Here is a 20,593-nt window from a genome sequence, read left to right as displayed (position 1 = left end):
GAATATTTTACCATAATCTGAAAAATGAAACCTATATACCCCAAATGAAAAGTAGACAGCTATTCAAAAGCTTTATAAGAAAGGTATAACTATAAATTTCCTCTTCCCCTGAACTTCTATGGGAATTATCATTTTGAGGTCTTTTCTGCTTCTTTGTTGTTGTTATTTTTATTATTACTTTATTATTATTATTGGCCTGCTTCTCATCATTATTCCCACTTTCTGTCTTATACTCTGCCTTTATCTTTTACTTCCACATTTTCCTCTGTAGAGCAACCTAAAGAAGTTCCAGAGTCAATAACTACAGAAAAATTACAGTAACACTAATTTTTAAATTCACTTAGGATCTGTGATGAGAACATTTAATACAAGAAGGAATTGGCAAGTAAAAGAAAAAGCATAATAGAAAAAAAGACTGGAGTTTGGGAAAGCTCAAGTCAGTAAAATTATTGTCCACAATATGATGATTCACATGGTGAAGACAAAGGTAAGTTAGAGTTGCAGTAGCTACCCAGGTCTATTATTAATAGAGTTTTTTCATATTTTAATGAAAAATTAACGGACAAAGACTTTTGGATTTTCCCAGTTCCTCTTTGCTAAGCATACGTTGTTACTCTTAAAAACTGAAATAGCTTTTCATGGCCCCCTACTTGCAGAATGTGTTTCTCATTATTTCTTTTGTTTTTGCTGTTATCACAACCAACTCTGTAAACTATTTTTCACACTCTTGTGTTTGAAAACCAGACCCTCTGATGTGTAAAATAGGTAAATAATTCCAAATATAACCCCAAACATATTGCTATGATCATAAGATAAGGTCATTTCACAGAATAAATTATCAGAAATATCTCTTGTTGTAAGAGTGATGGGTGGGGATCAGAATTGGAAAGATATTAGAAGAAATGTAAAACTGTGACTTAAAAATAATTTTAACTAGGGTATAATTGACATATAACATTATATTAGTTTTGAGTGTACAACAAAATGATCTGATGCTTATATACACTGTCAAATAATTACCAGAGCAAGTGTAGTTACCATTTGTCACCAAAGTTATAAAATCTTCTTTTTCTTATTAGGAGAACTTTTTAAGATTTATCCTCTTAGGAACTTTCAATATCACTGACGTGGTCACCAGGCTGAGTACTATGACATGATGATTTATTTGTAACCGGAAGACTGTACTTCTTGACCCTCTTCACTCACTTTGCCCATCACCCAAACTCCTCCCTACTGGTAACTACCAATCTATTCTCTGTATCTGTTAGTTTGGTTTTTCTTTGTTAGTTTGTTTAAATTCCAAATACAAGTGAAATCATATAGTATTTGTCTTTATCTGATTTACCTCACTTAGCATAATACCCTCAAGGTCCATCCATGTTGTTGCAAATGGCAAGATTTCATTCTTTTTTTATGGCTGAGTAGTATTCCATTATGTACTTACCACATCTTCTTTATCCATTCATTCACTGATGGATACTTAGATTGTTTCCTTATCTTGGCTATTGTAAATAGTGCCACAATGATCATAGGGATACACATATCTTTTCAAATTATTGTTCCTATTTTCTTTGGATAAATACCCAGAAGTGGAATTGCTGGATCATAATGGTAGTTGTTTTTAATTTTTTGAGGACCCCCCACACCATTTTCCATAGTAGTTGTACCAATTTATATTACTGCCAACAGTGTGAGGGGGTTCTGTTTTCATATCCTTGCCAACACTTGTTATTTCTTGTCTTTTGTTTATTTATCTTTTTTATTATAACCATCCTAACAGATATGAAGTGATATCTCATTGTGATATTGATTTATATTTTACTGATGATCAGTAATGCTGAACATTTTCCATGTGCCTGGTGGCCATTTGTATGTCTTCTCTGGAAAAATATTTATTTAGATTCTCTGCTTATCTTTAAATCAGAGTGATTTTTTTTTCTGTATGTTCACCAGTTTTAGCAAGGCAGCAGGAGAGTGCAGGGGTAGGGCACATCCACTAGTGTTAGCAGGGAAATTGGAAAGTGCTATGACTGTGTGCACCTACCAGTACAAGGAAGGTAAAGGGAGAGTGCAAAAATGGCTCCCACCAACATTGGTGCTAGCAAGTCAGCAAAATGGCACAAGGTAGAGGAAGAGTGAAAAAATGGTGCCCCGCCTGTGCCGCCATCTCTGGAGAGAGTCCCATAGGCCCATGTCCCTCTGACAGTTGCTTTATGATTAAGAAATAAATTTCTCCTTTACACACATGCATATGTATGTGTGTGTGTGTACATGTATATACACATATATACTCTAGGTGCTTTTCAAACTGCTGCTTTTGTACTAGTTCTGGGGCAAATGATTCTACATATGAGCCCTTTAAGAGCAGAATCTCAGTTCCATACAGTCCTTTGGATCTCTTGGATGTAATAAGCACCACTGGTTTTCAAAGCCAGATGTTTTGAGGGTTCATCATTCCCATGTAGGTCCCAAGGATTGGTGTGCCTGATGTTGATGTGCTACTCAGGGAGAAGCTCCATATTTGTAAGCTCCCTCCTGATCAAGGGTTGCTGTGCCAATGTAGGGAGGGAGGTCTGGTGAGACTATGTCTCTGTCTCCCCCACCCATTTCAGTGTGGCCCTGTCTGTTATCCTTTGTTGTGGAATAATTTTTCAGCTAGTTTCCAGGTCTTTTTCAGAAGGAATTTTTCAATATGTAGCTGGAGATTTGGTGTGTGCATGGGAGATGAGTTCAGGTATTCCTATGCTGCCATCTTGAACCACCTCCCAAAATATTTTTGAACATATCTTTCCCAGTCAGGTTTTAATTGAGGCACAATCTTATAATCTATGGTAGCTTGGACATCTTACCATAAACATTTAAGAGACACTAACTCTATCTCCTAACTAAGTTACCCAGGAATATCAAGGGGTATGACTAAAAAAAGAAAAGAGTAGAAGGTTCCTATACTAATATAAATTTCTCTTTCTCTTCTCTCTTTTTCCCCTGACTACAAATGAAGAGAAAATATTTGCATGCAGCCTTAAAGTTATATTCTAGAATCAAACAGCCAAGCTTTGTCAGAAAATATTGCTGTTTTGGAAAATTTTAATTTATAGCAGTGCCAACATTCTGGTTAATTCTGCTTCCCTCAGCAATAAAGATTTTTTTCTTTCCATTTTATTCCTCTTGGGATATTTGATTTTTCAACAGAGCTTATAGTTTTCCCAGTGAGCTGACTTATCTGGTCAACTAGGTCAGTTTTCAGCATAGCCATGATTTGTGACTCTTCACTACTCTTGCTGCCTGGGTGCCTTTAGGTATTTTTCTACCAGAAGAACTTGAAAATTGAAAATGACTGAGGATTCTAAATTAATGTTTAGGTCCAAGTAAGCAAAGTATAAAGCTTCTCTTTGTTGTGGTTGCTGTTGTTTAAAATAGTCTCAGACTTTAGGAACTGACATTTTGCTGATTAAATGGTCTGCCTCATAGTGTAAGGCAACTTTACATAAGAGTTATGTAGATTTCACATTTGTAAGCTCATAGCAATCGGGGAAAGACTGTGTTTGTTATGACTACAATAATAGACATTGTAAATTCTAGAGTACATCAATGAATATTGTATCGATAGATTTAAGGTTTTGTAAAAAAAATATATATATATATATTTTATAAATGTATCTCTTAACCACAGATTTAGTACTTAAAATTCACTATGACACAGTGATCCAACGTCAGAAGTTTCAATATTAGGAAATATTAGTCCTTACAATAGCTCGTAAGACTTTTTGTGGTCTGCACTCCCTTATTCACTCTCCAACCTTATCTTCTATTATTCTCTTCATTCACTCTCTGTAGCTACATTGGCTTCCTCATTATTCCTTGGACATACCAGGCACACTCACTCCGTATAGTCTTTGCACTGGCTGTTCTCTCTACCTGAAAATCTTTTCCCAGATTCCTCCTGGTTTGCTCCTTTACTTCAGTTGAGTCTTTGCTCATCTCTCATCTTCTCATTGAAGGTTATTAGGATGCCAGATAAGACCACTGCTATTTAAATCTGTTCGGGAAGTTCTTATTAGTACAATATGGTTAAAAAAAAAAGATATAATTATCAAAAAAGCTGGTATACAATTTCATTTGTTTACGCAAATGCCATTGTCACATACCTAACAAATCCAAATGAATCTACTGAGAAACTATTAGAAATAAAAAAAGAATTAAATAAAAAGGTTAGTAACAAATATCAAAAACTAAGCATCTTTTCTAGTTACCGACAATAAATAGAAAAAAAGCATGGAAAAGATCTCATTCATAACAGCAACCAAATAAAGAAAACACAAATAAGCTTAGAAAATATAAGACATATATTAAAAAAAAAGAACCTCTACTGAAGAACATAAAAGATACAAATAAATGTGGAAAAACACATTGTTTAAAATCTTGGAGTAGGGTAGGCTTTCCCAAGTCTGAGATGGATTTCAGAACAAACAAACAAAAAAGATTAAAATTTCTAGCAACACAAACATTCTAAATTTTGACTATATAAAATATGTCATAAAAATGCAAGCTTTGTACAAATAACATTTGCAACAAATGACAAAGAAGAGTAATTATCTGTAACATATAAAAAGCTAGATGTCAATAAGAAAAAAACAAGGAGAGGATATGACTAGGTATAACACATGGTAAATATTAGCAGTCAATGAACAAAATTAAAAATATAAGTAAACAAAAAATTCAAATTAAAACCATAAAAGGATGACATTTTTCTCTTATACTTACCAAAAGAATTGATCATTTCAATTATATGAGTAGTGAAATTATACAAAAATAAACTGGAAAAACTTCTGGAGGACAATTTAGAAATTATCAAAAGTCTTAAAAGTATACAATTACTGATAGAGAAACTTGATTTCTAGGACTTTATCCTTAAAAAATCTAAGTGCATCACGGTGCATGTGCAAGACTGTCATCCCACCCCAGTGATATTAATAATAATTTATTAATAATAATCATAAATATTTATCAGTAGGAAAGTAGTTAACTAAAATATGGTATAGCCATTGAGTGGAATACTATACAATTATTAAAAACTGTTTATTTAGATATAGATTTACTGAGATATGTGGAACCCAGTAAATGGGAAAAAAGCAAGTCATTTAAGAAAATTATACATGGACTTAAATAATTTCGAAAGACCTGTGAAAATAGTATATACAGTAGAACTATGGATAGTTTTAACTGTGTTTTACATGTTTCTATTTTGGGGATAATTTGCAATAAACAAATACTACTTTTATGAAGAATTAAAACAAAGCTCGTTCAATTCAGAAAAAAAAATGTCTGCTGTATGTTCATCAAATATAATGGTAGGAGGCCCTTATATTTCCTGAGAATTTAACCTTCTCTTATTAGCAACATAAGGAAATGCTCCTCATAAAAGAGAAAGGAAAAGGAGCTTCATAATAAAGAGAAAAAGACAATTTTAGAGGAACAACCTAATCCTTTATCCTACTGTGGCAGTCACATATCTCCCATTCCTTCCTCTTTTCTGTCTTTTCTCAGAAGGAATTAATTAGAATTTTAACCAGGAAAAACTGGACTATATTTAAAGCCATGGAACTAGACTGAATCAAAGAAGCTGAGGTAGGCAACCTTTCAATTTATCTTGAGATATTAATTCAGGCAATAACAATTCATAAAACCACATTAAGTACCAAAGGCTATATGAGATATTCTTTTTACCAACCTCAAGATCACAGGCACAACTGTGGGTAGCCAGTTTGCTTTTAACCTCTTCCATTCTCCTTTTTTGAACCATCTGGTGTTACAAAATCCATAGACAACCTAAGTCTAACCTTCTCAAAATAACTCCCATACTCCAAACATATTCTTCCCCTTTTCCTCAAATAAAACTCCTATTTCCAAAGAACTGCTGATTTTGCTAGATATTAATCTGATTAGGGAAAGAGCAGTAATGCACAAATACTAATAGGCCAAGAACATCTGTAATGATACTTCTTAATCAGAAAGACTCACTGTGCAGATAGTTTGAAATAAGGTAACTTCTTTTTTTTTTTTTTTTTTTTGGAAATAAGGTAACTTCTATGCTATTTGACAATTCAGGGGGGCAGTACCTTATCTTACCTATCACTACATCTTCCTATTCTGTCAGGATATAAAACAATGGAATGCTGCAGGTAGTGATTTTTCATGTACTGCTTTTAATGGAAAACTATAAAATTTCACAGATTCTTTAAAACATACATTTTCCTCCTCATAGTAAGAAAACTTGGCACATGAGCAAGAAGAGATCATACCTCAGTCAAGTATACTACAAGAAACTAGGTTGGGGATATTCACATCAACTTGTCAACCAGCAGCTTTAGCTTTAGGAAGACAGTTCATTCTTTAAGAACTAGAGAAAACAAGGATGGGATAAGGAACAATGTATATACTGTATCTGTTGGCAAGCTGTAAGTCTGGACAGTTCTCACATAATAACAGCATAAACCCCACCAAAAAAATACTGTAATGGTAGATAAATGGTGAATTGCCCAAAAGCTTACAGAACTTTAAGTCTCTAAAATAGATTACTGCTATAGGGTGCAAAAAGATAAATTTTGTCAGTCAATTATGTAATGTCCTCAAGAGGATGCAAAGGTATGTCCCCTAAAAAACAAGAGCAAGTAAGGACATAAAAGATTTAGATAAAAATACAAGCTGAGATAAAAAGGAAGATAGGAAATGAAAGAAATATAAAAAAGAAGAGCCCAACAGAGCTTTTAAATTTACACAGTATTAAATAATACAGCCAATACTGCAAAAGATGGAATCAGTAATGTAAAGTATAAGGAGTTCTCCAAGGCTGCTGAGTAGATGATGGGTTCAGAGAAGAGAGAGCAAAGATCTAATCTTATAAGCAATAGGAATACTTGATAAAGAAATCACAATTAATAGTTGAGGTTAAAATGGGAGACTCATCTATGGTCTAGACAAAACTAATAGATACATATGTGAACAAATTTGGAATGATAAGGATAAAAAAAATCTGTACAATCAATCAGGAAAGAAAAATTAAAACAGGTTACCTGAAAAGGACTTTTAAAAACCAGGCTGATTTCAATATATCTCTTCTGCATTAATAAATTTCAAAAATCAGTAGTGCTACTTGTTGTGATGAGCACTGAGTGTTATATGTAAGTACTGAATCACTAAATTATACACCTGAAAGTAATATTACATTGTATGTTAACTAACTGGAATTTAAGTAAAAACTTAAAAAATCAGGAGCGCTAGATCTACATAATTTTCTAAAAACAGGTGTGAGCCAAGAATTCTGTATACAGACAAGCTTTCATTTAAGTGTGAAAACAATAGAAAGAAATTTAAAATCTTAATGGCTTAGAAAATCCATCATGCACATATTTTTCCTGAAGAATTACTTTAACAATTATACAGATTGACCAAAAGATAAAAAAGAAATAAGAACTCAAGAATGAGGAAGTTGAAGCATTATGAAATTTTAAAGTGAAGAATTCTGGTTAATATGGCAGTCTAAGCAAAATGTGGGAAGGACGCACTTTTTACTCAAATATAGAGAAATGCTATACAAACTAGAACTACATTTAAAACAGATACTGTTTACACAGCCAATCTGAAAGCAAGAATGGGAAATCGTCATACCAGAAACAAAGAGATGACTCAAGGTAAAGATGTTGTGCTAGAGTTAAAGCCCAAGGGAAATCTTTGAGATTGGATACAGGTGTTAGGGGTTAAGGTTTTAAATGCTCACATAAGACCAAAAGTCAAGACCAGAAGGAGCTGGAACTAGGCTCACTGGATAAAGTCAGGAATTGAGAAGTGTCTAGCCAGTTGTGCACGTGGAATAACAAAACTCCATTCACTGTTTTAGAGAAGCAGCACATAAACAAGCTGCCACCATTGAGTCATGAGTGGAAGGAGTCATTCCCAAGAAGCTCCAACCCCAAGCTTGAACGGTTCATGGATAGGAAATTCATATATCTCTTATTCATGTACTGCAGAAATCCTAAGCTCAGAAGTTAACATAAAAATGGTCCTGAACAAGTGAAACTTGTTAAGGCCCTGGCAATAGGGGTGAAACTGCTTCATAGCAGTCTTTTTTTATCAAAAGAATATGTGATATTCCTAAGAAACATAAACCCCGTGAAAAATAAGTTCACAATAGAAATATTTAAAGCTCATAACAAAAAAAAAACACACACACAAAAAAAAAAATAAAGCTCATAACAAAATACAACTACATAAGAAAGCCATCAGTTGAAACAAGCAGAATTCACAGAAAACAGAATTATATGAGAAAAGTTTTAATATAGTCATCCAGCAATATTTATTTAAGACCACTGCAACCCAAGCACCATTCTAGATACTGGAAATAACAGTTGTGAACAAATTAAATAAATTTGTATTCCTTGTGGAGCGTACAGTTCATTGGTGGGGGAGACAAGTAATAAACAGATCAATATAAGATATGTCAAGATGCAGTAAGTGTTACAAACTAAAGGACTGTGAATAGACAGAGATGGGATGGTATGATACTATTTTATATCCTGGAGGTCAGGGAGGATCCTCTTCAGTAGTCATAACCAAACTTTTTGGTCTGAAGCCTTTTCTGTCTTTAAGGACTTTATAGTCTTAAAAAATTATTGATATTTTTGATTATTTTTATAAGCTAGACCTATCAATATTTTCTGTATCAAATATTAAAACTGAGAAATTTTAAGAAACATTTAATTAAGAACTACCAATAAATTTATTGCATATTTAAAAACATATATTTATGAAAAAATAATATACCCCCCAAAAATAGTAAGAAGAGTTGCATTTACATTTTTTGTGAATCTTTTTTAATGTCTGGCTTAATAGGAGACAACTGGATTCTCATATCTGCTTCTTTATTCAATCTTTCAAAATAAGTTTTTTTGGTTGAAGTATATGAAGAAAATCTGGCCTCACAGAACATATTTTAATACCCTTTTCAAATGATTGTGGGTATGCTTGATACTGCACCCAAATTAAACTAGTGGTAATTCCTTAAAGGTTAGTTGCAATGTAGAATCTGAAACTAATTCAATAAACTTTTCACCTTCTGTTACAATAAAATCAATTGGTCTATCTTGTGCTTTCAGAGAATCTTTTATCCATGAGTGGTTTTGTAACATTATATGTTGGCCATTTGGGAAATGCTGCTTCACTGAAGTATTCAGATCCTCCAAATGTTGATGCATGTCATAATATGATACTAAAAAATAACATTCATTAATATCATCAACAAACTCATCAGAAAAATCTTAAGTATTGGGAAAAATGCTATCAAGTTTATAGTGACAGATATGAGTCTTCCAAAATTCTAATTTTTGTTTGAAAGGCTGAATATTATCATTGGCAAGATACTACTACTACTATCAGTTGTTTGCCTTAAAATGTCAGGGTCACTTCATTTTTGAGAAAATTTTGCCAAGTATTCAAGTTTAAATAACTACAGTCTGTCAGTTATTCAAGTAAAAATGGTGTTCCAGAAAAAAAGAGCTAGTTCATTTTGTAACTGAATCACGTAAGTGCTCACCCTTGAGACAATCATTGTACTTTGGAATACAGTAGTACTTTATGTGAACCTATCATTTCATCACACGCAATATTAAAAACTCATACTCCACGGTCAGCTTCAAAACAAGGCATTTAGTGAAACTGGCGGGTTTTGTCCTTTACTGTGAGTTTATGTCAGTGAAGAGTACAATAACTACTAGTACAGTTTGGTGCTACTGCCTTGATTTGTGCTAGGACACCAACAGATTTACTCATCATTGCCTTTACTTAGCATCAATGTGCATGTGCGCACAGTGAAAATGGCAAAAAATGCCTCTGCATTGTTAAGAAAAAAGTCTGACCTCCCAGACCTCCTGAAAGAGTCTTGGGGATGCCTATGGTTGCAGATCATACAAAAACCATAGGTCTAAAGTGGCAACTGCAACCTCAGGTAACCAACCATCAAGATTTGCATGCAACTGTCTTGATGTAAAGTTTCATATTCCAGTGGAATGGTTGGTCACCCTACTGAAAAAGACCTCAAAGAAGTGTACACAAAACCCCACTAGCTGATGGAAAAAGCATTTAGGCAGAAGAGATAGCAGGTAAAAAATCCCTGAAGTAAAAAAATGGCTGGCATATCCAAGAACAAAAGAACCCACTACAAAGGTAAACACCCTTAGAAAATTAGATTATCCCCACAAAAATGCCAAATGCTATTCTCTAAGCACATCCAGTGACCTCATCTATTTTTATGCTTTAATTACTCATGACAAAAGTGAAGTTTTTCTTTACAGAACCACACAGAAAACATCAGAAGTTATTACAGATTTTTTTTAGAAAGGAGAACATCAAGAATTTTGCATTCATAGTTAAGTTTATGCACTTGAAGCTATTTGATGTCAACTCCCAAATTAAGGTAGAAAGTCATTATGTAATTTATTTCCAGTTATTCATGGTGCAATGTAGATGTTGCTTAATGAATGTTTGTTAAATGAATAATTATCCAATGTGTGATTGGAGATATTTAGAAATGAGGAAAACAGTTAATTGATTTTCTAAAAAATCACAAAAAGCAAAAAAGCAAACTTTTGAAAGGGCATTCTTTTGTGCTGTATAGTCCTAGGAGGTCAGCAAACTAAATGTAATCTCATGCTTTCTGCACACTGAGACACAAACGTAGTGTTCTTTAATTAGAGAACCCTTCTCTCAGTTCCTGGAAAGGAAGTTTTGTTTTTGGTTTTGTTTTTTGTTTTCTGTTGAGAACATTTCTAACATTTTAGCCTAAACAATTTACTTAGAGTAGCTCTTTAAAGAGAAAAGAAAAGAAGAAAGAAATAGGCACATTGGTGGTAGATTTTATACAATTAGAAGCAGTGCAGTAGATTTTCCACTTTGTGGGCCCAAGCCAGGAAGTGTGCAACTTTTCTGATTTATAAGCACTTGCAAATAGAAAGGCTATCTAGCATACTGTTGTAGAGTTTGCTCTAAACTGCTATTACCCTGAAATATTCTTTGGATTTTCTTAAGATCATGAAAACAAAGTTGAGAAAAAGGAGTTCAATAAATGCTATATATAATATTTTTCACTTCATTTAGAAATATAATCATTTCAGTTCTGTCAAAATGAAGAGAGATCACTACTTCTCAGAGACCAGCCCCCTCATAAAAGAATTGGAACCATGGACATAACCATTAATCAAGCAGCTCATCTTAAGAATGAGTGTGTCAAACGGCCAATAAGCACCTGAAAAGATGTTCAGCATTAATGTCATTAAGGAACTTGACATATAAACCAAAACCAAAGTATAAAGCAGATACTGCCCTACTCCCACTAAGATGACTATAACACAAAAACAAAACAAATTAAAAAAAAAAAACCCAGAAAATAACAAGTGTTGGCAAGGATATAGAGAAACTGGAGCCATGGTATACTGCTGGTGGAAAGTAAGAAGGTGCTGCTGCTATGCAAACAGTCTGGCAGTTCCTCAAAAAGTTAAACCCATCCTTACCATGTGAACCAGAAATACCACTCCTGGATGGAATACCCAGGAGAACTGAAATTATATGTTCAGACACAAACTTGTAGACAAATATTCATAGTGACATTATTCATTATAGCTAAAAAGTGGAAACAACCATATGTCTATTAACTGATGAATGGATAAACTAATTTGGTATAACCATGTGATGGAATATAGTATTCAGCCATAAAAAGGAATGAAGTAGTGATATATGCTACAATATGGATGAACCATGAAAATATGCTCAGTGAGAGAAGCCAGTCAGAAAAGGCCATCTATCAAAGGATTCTACTTCTATGCAATATCTGGAGACAGAAGTAGATTAGTGGTGACTTAGGGCTGGTGGGGTTTGAAGGGATGGAGGAGGAATGCTAAGTGCTTAGCGTTTCTTTTTTGGAGTGATGAAAATATTCTCTATTAGGGATGATTGCATAACTTTTTGAATAGACTAAAAAACACTGCTTTGTAATTTTTAAAACGTATTTTTAAAAGTCACATAACAGCTATGCCCTCACCCCCAACTTAAGAAATTAAACCGTATGTGTATAAAGTGCCCTGTATACCCTTCCCTGATTACATTTATCATCTACCCCATCAGAGATAATCACTACTTGATATTGCTACTTATCATTCCAGCATGTCATTATACTTCCACTATTTATTTATAATCCCTCATAGATGTTCTGTGTGTTTTTAAATGGTATCATACTTATGTACCCCCTTTTTAAATTACATTATTATATTTTAGAGATTTTTGGATTTTTTTGTCATTATTTAGTGGCTTTTTCACAATGAAATTTAGCATTTATAATTTTGAGGTCAAAGTCCCAGGAATAGTAACTAAATCTGTTAAATGTCTTTGTCTACTTTTAAAAATCAATTCAATCAGGTGATTCCTTCAAGTATTTCTTTTTTTTTTTTTTTTTTTTTTATTTATGATAGTCACAGAGAGAGAGAGAGAGAGAGGCAGAGACACAGACAGAGGGAGAAGCAGGCTCCGTGCACTGGGAGCCTGATGTGGGATTTGATCCCGGGTCTCCAGGATCGCGCCCTGGGCCAAAGGCAGGCGCCAAACCGCTGCGCCACCCAGGGATCCCCCTTCAAGTATTTCAAACTATCATTCAGTTCTTCTTCAAAATAAAATAAAGGAATTTTAAGCGCATGTAGTAACATTAAGACTTTATAATGAGGGGCAACCCGGGTGGCTCAGCGGTTTAGCGCTGCCTTTAGCCCAGGGCGTGATCCTGGAGACCCGGGATCGAGTCCCACGTACGGCTCCCTGCATGGAGCTTCTTGCTTCTCTCTCTGCCTCTCTCTCTCTCTTTCTCTCTCTCTCTCTTTCTCTCTGTTGTGTCTCTCATGAATAAATAAATAAAATCTTTAAAAAAAAAAAAGGCTTTATAACGACCTGAACATAAAAGACCTCTTGCTTGACTGAGGGATAACTTACAAGGGAAAACTTTGCATTATATTCTTTCATATATGATAAATCATACTAAGATTAAATGTTAAATATAATCTATTAATCTTACATATTTCAACCAACTATAGGGACTCTTTACATGGCCATTCTGGCTTTAACCACTACCAAAATACTTGTTGTAGACACTGTAGTTGCCTCCAAAATATGCATTCTTCCTTTCCTTGGTTAATTATTAGTTTTTAGAAACCTGTGCCATCCCTAGACAGCCCCCTGAATTTGGGAGAATTTACTACACTTGGCCACAATTTGTGGATATGAGATGTAAGAAAGTATCTGATGAGGATAATTTCTTGATTTTCAGAGAAAGTTTCTACAAACTTCCTTTTCCCTCTCTTCCTGATTTAGAAGGAGAAAGCATGACTCTAGGACTTGTTAGTTATTTTTAGGGGAACACAAGAACAACGAGCATTCTGCCATTATTCTTTATTAATAAAATTCCAATTTTATTCAGAGCAGTAACATATCCAGTTAAAAGTATTTACATTCCCAGTCTCCATTTTCCAGGGTTGATCATGTGGCAAAATTCTAATCCTTAAGATTCAGGACTAAGTCCTTAGAGAGGACTTCCCTTCCACCAAAACAATGAAAAAGCCACATGAGGAGAAGTCTTTTGACTTTTTGATTTTCATGCTCTCCTCTTCTTCCAGCTGGAATTCAGATATGATGCCTGAGGATAGAGCAGTACTAGGACTATAAGGACTAAAGCCACAGGCTAAGGAGAGTGGAACAGAAAGAATATGCTGGGGTCTTTCAGGATTTCCTTGAGCAGTTTTAATAAATGGCCCCGGGTTTCCAACTTCAGACTTCCTGGAGCAAATAACCCCTTATTTGGTAAAGCCACCATGGTTACTTTTTTTTTTTTTTTATAAGCAACCTGATGCAATTCCAACTGATATAACCGCTGAATCAAATGTTGGGTTTTCAAATATATGTCAATAGTTTCTCAATATTAAGTTGTTTTGATCTCAATTTATGTTGTTTGCAAACGAAAGCATCCTAACCTGATGAAGCCTTCTCTCTAAGGAAGGGGTAGTACTTCTGACTAAACCCTCAGGGGCTAACCCACTGCCTGACTGAAATAGATCTTTCCTGATGAGTAGCCCCTACAATTACAGGGAAACTTCTGCAAACTCACGCTATTACCTTGCTTGCATATGGCCACCCAACTGGAAAAGCACAGGAAGAAAGAAACGACACATTCTTATTAATAATTTCATTAAACGCATATGACACATACATCAAAATTGTTGAACTAACAAAGCTAAGGTTTTTAGTGAACTATGCCTTTAGTTCCCTAGCACTGTCTCCAAACTTTCCTATATCCTCATCTTTTCCTCATTCCATTCTTTGCACTATACTACAGGGTTTAAGAGTAAGGGCTCTCTAGTTAACCCTATATACCTTCAAATCTTACATCTATTGCTTGCCACTTACATGATCTCACGCAAGGTACTTGGTTTCCAAGTCTCAGTTTTCTCAAATGAATAATGGGAGAATAATTCTACCAACCTCACAGGATTCTTGTGAGAATTAATTGAGATCAGGTTTGTAAAATGCTTAGCATAAGACCTGATATATAATAATGATTTATTCAATACTACCTATTACTTTTAAGGCTTTTTAAAAACATTTTATTTATTTATTGGAGAGAGCAAGGGAGAGAGAGCATGAACAAAAGGAAGAGGGAGAAGCAGACTCCCCGCTGAGCAGGGAGCTTAAAGCTGGGCTGGATCCCAGGACCCTGGGATTATGACCTGAGCCAAAGGCAGATGCTTAATGGACTGAGCCACCCAGGCAGTTTTACAACAGAAGAGGTATCCCTCCTCTCATCAAAGGCTAATTCTTACCTTATGATCTGGATCCCACCCATCCTTCTTCTACCTTTTTAGGGACTTTTAGGGATGATTATCTTTTCTCTCTAGTCTTATCTTCAACCTATCTCTCTATAGGTCCCTTCCCATTAATATGCATAATAACAATGATAATGATGATACAGGAGATGATGAGATTTGAAACATAGATAGAATTGTCCTTTGTCAGGAGGAAGGGCATATCCTTCATAACAGGAAGAAAAGGGGAGAAGATGATCTTCACCATGGGTTTGGAGAACACCAGGTAGGAAAATAAAAAATTTCCTGGTGGATGGTCTATTTTCCCTGAAACAAAATGCAAAGTTATCTCCTGAGAGTTAAGTAGTTCAGAAGAGAGAATAATATGTATGAGAAGAGTGAAGGTTTAAACAGTTATTACAGAGTGAAAAAGGAATGTAGTAGTATTTCCAGGCAGTATGGAGATCTCAGTTGAACTGAAGGTAACATTCATGAATACTGGATCTAATCTCCCCTGGAACTGAGTGCTGACACAGACAATTGGTTCACATGGAGTTGGAGTCTTGCCAGGGGTTGAAAAAAAATGAGAGAGGAGTCAGGAAGAAGAGTGGAATGACCAACCATAAAATCTAAGAATAAAGAAGGAAATGAATACACAGACAAGTACTAGTGGAGAAAGACAGAAATGGACACAAGGTCCTGATGAAATTAGAGAACAAAGAGCGTGGAAGAAAAGTGAAATGTTTTATTGATTTTGAAAGTGAAATGGTTTTAGGTGATGGCACAGTATGATTATGGAAATAGGTGGCTGCAGTGGAAAAGAGAAAAAGGTTACTGAAACCGTGGCGAGCAAAGAACAGGCCAGATTGGTAGCTGAATGGTCCCTACAGACAACATTATTCACAATGATGGCAAGAGTTGAGACAAAGTGGAAGCCTGGGACCAGGTACCAAATCCTAAGAGCAAAAGAGAGTATCACTGAATTAGCAGGATAACAGAAAAAAGAAGCTGGGAAAAGTTGGTAGAACATAGCAAGAGCCATCATAAGTGGTTAGAGAAATGTTCTGGAAGTAGCACTGGGGAGTAAAGAAAACATCTACCAAACCTTTATCAAGTATCCTGAATGTAAAAGAAAAATACTTTGTAGAATGGACTTCAGACTCTGAAATACATCCACTGGCTATGGAATTGTACATATGACCAAAGTGAATGTATAAGAGACAGAATACCTAAAGTTCTAGACCATATTTTTTAAAAAATCAGCTATACATGCTTAGGACAAGGAAGGATTTTGCTTAAAGGACTTTCACGTGAAAAAGTCAGAGAGAATGCAAGCAACTAAGTATAACTACCCTCAAAAGTGTCTTGGTCACAATGAACAAAACTATATATAGAAAAGTATTAAATTGTGATAAACAGAATTTTCATGTTATTTTCTAAAATTGAGGTTAAATAATTCACTTTATTGCTTATGTTTTTTAAACTTTTTTTAGGATTTTATTTATTTATTCATGAGAGACACAGACAGAGAGAGAGAGAGAGGCAGAGACACAGGCAGAGGGAGAAGCAGGCTCCATGCAGGGAGACTGAAGCCGGACGCAGGACTCGATCACACCCTGGGCCGACGGCAGGGCTAAATTGCTGAGCCACCCAGACTGCCTTTTACTTATGTTTTTGAGTAACTTCTAATCAATAAAATTAAAAAGGCTATAAATTTTTGTCACAATTTTTACAAAAGGAAAAATCTCCATAACAAAACTCCATTTCAGTATTATACATGATAACAATTTGTGATTTTGTTCTTTCCCTCTTTAGGTAGTAGAGTAATAGAGTACTAACAGATATGACTTTGTCTGCTGTTCTGGGAGGGTCTCCTACTGGGAGGGTTTTTACCAACTAAAAAAAAGTAATGTGTGCATTTTGAAGAAAAGTAAATGAAGCTACCTTAAGTTACTTGTTTATTTCAATATAATTAACTTTCTTTTAAAAATTCATGACATATTATTTTAGTACTGCTTTAATGTTTACATAGTAAGTTAAAATTGGGAAAAGAAAAATTAAAGTAGCCAGCCTCAGACTTTCCTCTCTTTACTTTCTCTTGAGACAGTATGGCATTTTTTTTTTATAATATGTTTATACATATTAAATGCCTAAATTTTAACTATATAATACTTTTAAAACAGAAAAAAAATGCTTAGGAGAAATTACAAATGTTCTATAAGTCCTTAATTTTGATTTGCTCTGTCATCAATACTAAAAAAACCTTTCCTTGACTATCAGGAGCTTTAGGTATGTTATATTGGTAAGCATTAATGCAATCCAGGGCATGTTCCTGTCTTTCTGTTTTCATATTACCAAACCTAACCACCCATACTGTAGCTCTCCAATTCACAAAGTACTCATACTATATAATCTGAGACTTTTGCAACCATATATTTTAAAGGACTCATTGAGCCCTGAAAGGCAAATGCTATCATTCAAGTTCTAATTACATGCTACCAGGGTTTTACAGAACAGAACAGAAAAAAAAAAAAAAAAAAAAAACACGAGTACTGTACTTCCTAAATACATTTTTTAACCACAAGCAACTTCCAAAATAAATGCCCCAAATATTGTCTGAATGTATCACTGTACAAATAGCTCAAGCACTGGCCTATTCAAATTATGTTCTAGTTTCTCCCAATGCTGCTTCTACTTGATAAATTGGTCAATAAATGCCAAATCAAATATTCAAGTAAATATATTTTCATTGTTATTGGCAGACATATAATTAACTCTGAGAATAAAATATACAAGAAATCAATTTATGATTACTTCTTTAGTTCTTCCCATTAGTCATTTACATTATAATTGTGATTCCACTTTTAAAATCTTTGTCCATACACATATATACACACACACACACACACACAAGCCGTTTTGACTATATTATAAATCAAATTATTTCAATTTGAAATTAGTATTGTATACACTGTGAACCTCATGTTAATTTTATTAGTAAGAGACAATTGTACTATAACCCCTATATATGAGCTGATTAAAAAACAATGCACACTTAAGGGCCTATATTAATTAGTAATCTCAGCAGATGTTTCTAAACAATGTTAAGGATTTGCTCTGTCTTTTCTCAAGTATAAATATTTGAGTCAACATTTTTTATGTATGTGTATTTAGCAACAAATTCATTTCCATTTTCAACAAAATAGGCTGCTAAAAGAGAAAACAGTACAAAGAGTAAACCTTTTTTTTTTTTTTTTTTCAAAGAAGACACATAAAGAGCAAATTTTTTTTTAAACATTTGTTATCTGTCAGGTCAATATCTTCACCAATCTGGGAAAAATACATTTTGTATAAAAACTTATGTAAGTGACCTTTTAAAAAACTGCCCTAAATTAACTGCAAAAGCATCAGATACATTATTATATGTGGATTTCATGAAGAAAAAAATGTAAGATGAGCTCAAGAAATGTTTTAATAAAATATGCTACCATTACTTGTTATTTTCATTATGGTAGCTTACTTGTTTTCAATTATGTATCATGGGAAAGTCATTTAACCTCTGTGTTTCCTCATCCATAAAGGGAAATTAATAATGGTGCCTTGTCACAGGATTCCTGGCAGGGTTAAAGGAGTTAATATGGGTGAAGCATTTAGAACAGTGCCCAGCATACAGTAAGTGCTCAGTAAGCATCAGCTAACCATTACCTAATTGTATGTGTTGCCTATTGCTTCGATTAGCTTCCAGTTACCAATCCTGAAAGTATCTTAATTCTTTTATCATGACATTCTTAATTCTCTGCCCTTCCCATCAGCCTATAGTGTTGTTAGTAGCTACTTTATCTGCTACTCATAAGCAAAACAGGACCTACAGTCTGAGTTAACAGTCCAAATCCTACTTTAAAAGACAGCACTCTCCCTATTATCTTACTATTAGTACTCATTAATCCATCCAAACACCAAAGTAAACTTTGTGCTAGGCATTGGATACAAACTGTGGAAGCAGATGATTCAGGAAAAAAAAAAATTCCAGGTATCTTGCTCCCAAAATAGTGAGGGATATAAACATGCAAGTACTGTTGTTTAATTGTAACAGGGTACACTGAACTATAATTTAAAAAAATGTCCCAACCTGGCCAAGGGCAGGGTTCACAGCTGACATTTGAGTAAGCCTTGAAGGAAGATCTCACCAGGTAGAGAAGGGATAGGGATCTATGAACACTTTTGTTCACAAAGAAAACTAGAACTGCCTTACACTGGTAAGTTAAAATAGACATATTTTAAGCAAACAGACTTCCTCAAACAGATTTCCCATTGCGCACAGCTGGCTTAGTTTATTTCTAGGTGTTGAATAAATATTTTTGAATGACTGTCGCCTCCCCTCCCCCATAGGCCAGGCCTTCCTTAGGGCATACTTGGATGATGTTCTTAGTTCCCTTCTTCCCAGGGCTCAAGGAAATCTTTCTAAAACCACTTTTATCACGCCACTCCCTGATCAAAAGCCTGGAATGGTTTCCTCCTATTCCCAGATAGCTCTCTGCTTTGACTAGATTTCTCTCCCAATATGCCTTGGGCATGTTTCCCTTTTGTTCATATATCCTCTCTCATACATCTCCCCAAATGCTTTTCTCCTATTACTTATTTCTGCCTTTCCAAAACTCTACCCATCCTTCAAAATCCTCCTTCAAGAAGCCATCAGATTGCCTTGCTTCTATTTAAAATAACAGAACTTTACAAATGATGCAGAAAAGAGAAATGCCAGTGAAAAAAATTATCCTTTTGGATGAAAGAAATGTCCAAAATGTGGTAGAGAATTGAAAAACAAAAGGCAGAGACTCTTTGGAAAGTTACATTCAATGGTGCATCAACACAGCACACTTCTTAAATTATTTACTACTCAAAATTTACACACTGCACCAACTACTTATTGAATAATTGTTTTTTTCCAGGGACACTGGGCTCTTTAAAAAAGTTAACCACCCCACGTAGACCATCAATTCTTCATTACTTAAACTGGCTTCTTTAGGACAAGTGCCTATTAGGATGAGTGTCCCTGGACTGAGAGCTTGAAATATTACCCAGCAACACTGAACTGCACTAACCGGCCCAGTAGTGTGCTTCCTAATTGCGTGACAACTAGTTAAATAGGAAAAGAGCCTCAAAAAGTCAAGTTAGAATAGATTTTTTTTTTTTTCCCAAGGGAGAAGGAGCATGCTCTACAGGTCAAGGTACCTTCAATTCCAACTTGATTTTCTCTTCATTCAGCAACTCAGTTGCTTTCTTAATTTCTTCACGACATCTGTTTATTTCCGACCTTACTGGAATACAAATGAAATCCTTAAACACCTCCATCTTTCTTTTCTTTTCTCTTTTCTTTTCTTTTCTTTTCTTTCTCTTTCTTTCTTTCTTTCTTTTTCTTTCTTTTCTTTTCTTTCTTTCTTTCTTTCTTTCTTTCTCCTTCCTTCCTTCCTTCCTTCCTTCCTTCCTTCCTTCCTTCCTTTCTTTCTTTCTTTCTTTCTTTCAAGATTTCATATATTTATTCATGAAAGCCACTGAAAGAGAGGCCTCAGAGACAAAGGCAGAGAGAGAAGCAGGCTCCATGCAGGGAGCCCGATGTGGGACTCGATCCCAGGACCCCAAGATCACACCCCGGGCTGAAGGCAGGTGCTCAACCGCTGAGCCACCCAGGTGCCCTCTCCATCTTTCCAAAG

At 34.7% G+C, this 20,593-nt stretch overlaps 1 protein-coding gene across 5 annotated transcripts in view; it reads right to left on the bottom strand.

The window, feature by feature from the left end:
• CCDC172 (coiled-coil domain containing 172) overlaps positions 1-20,593 on the bottom strand; it is a 57,610-nt gene that overhangs the window by 36,659 nt on the left and 358 nt on the right. For 4 of the 5 annotated variants that reach the window (XM_038578897.1, XM_038578893.1, XM_038578895.1 and 1 more), the window contains exon 2: positions 20,115-20,200. In XM_038578897.1, coding sequence (XP_038434825.1) covers positions 20,115-20,200 — 86 coding nt within the window. Of the gene's footprint in view, positions 1-3,918; positions 4,040-20,114; positions 20,201-20,593 lie in introns of all 5 variants that reach the window. The other variant, XM_038578896.1, reaches the window with a different exon arrangement.

This window comes from Canis lupus, chromosome 28, assembly GCF_011100685.1.
Source record: "Canis lupus familiaris isolate Mischka breed German Shepherd chromosome 28, alternate assembly UU_Cfam_GSD_1.0, whole genome shotgun sequence".
Classification (NCBI taxonomy): domain Eukaryota; kingdom Metazoa; phylum Chordata; class Mammalia; order Carnivora; family Canidae; genus Canis; species Canis lupus.
Note: the sequence above shows the minus strand (reverse complement) of the source record. Positions and strands in the feature narration are given on the sequence as shown.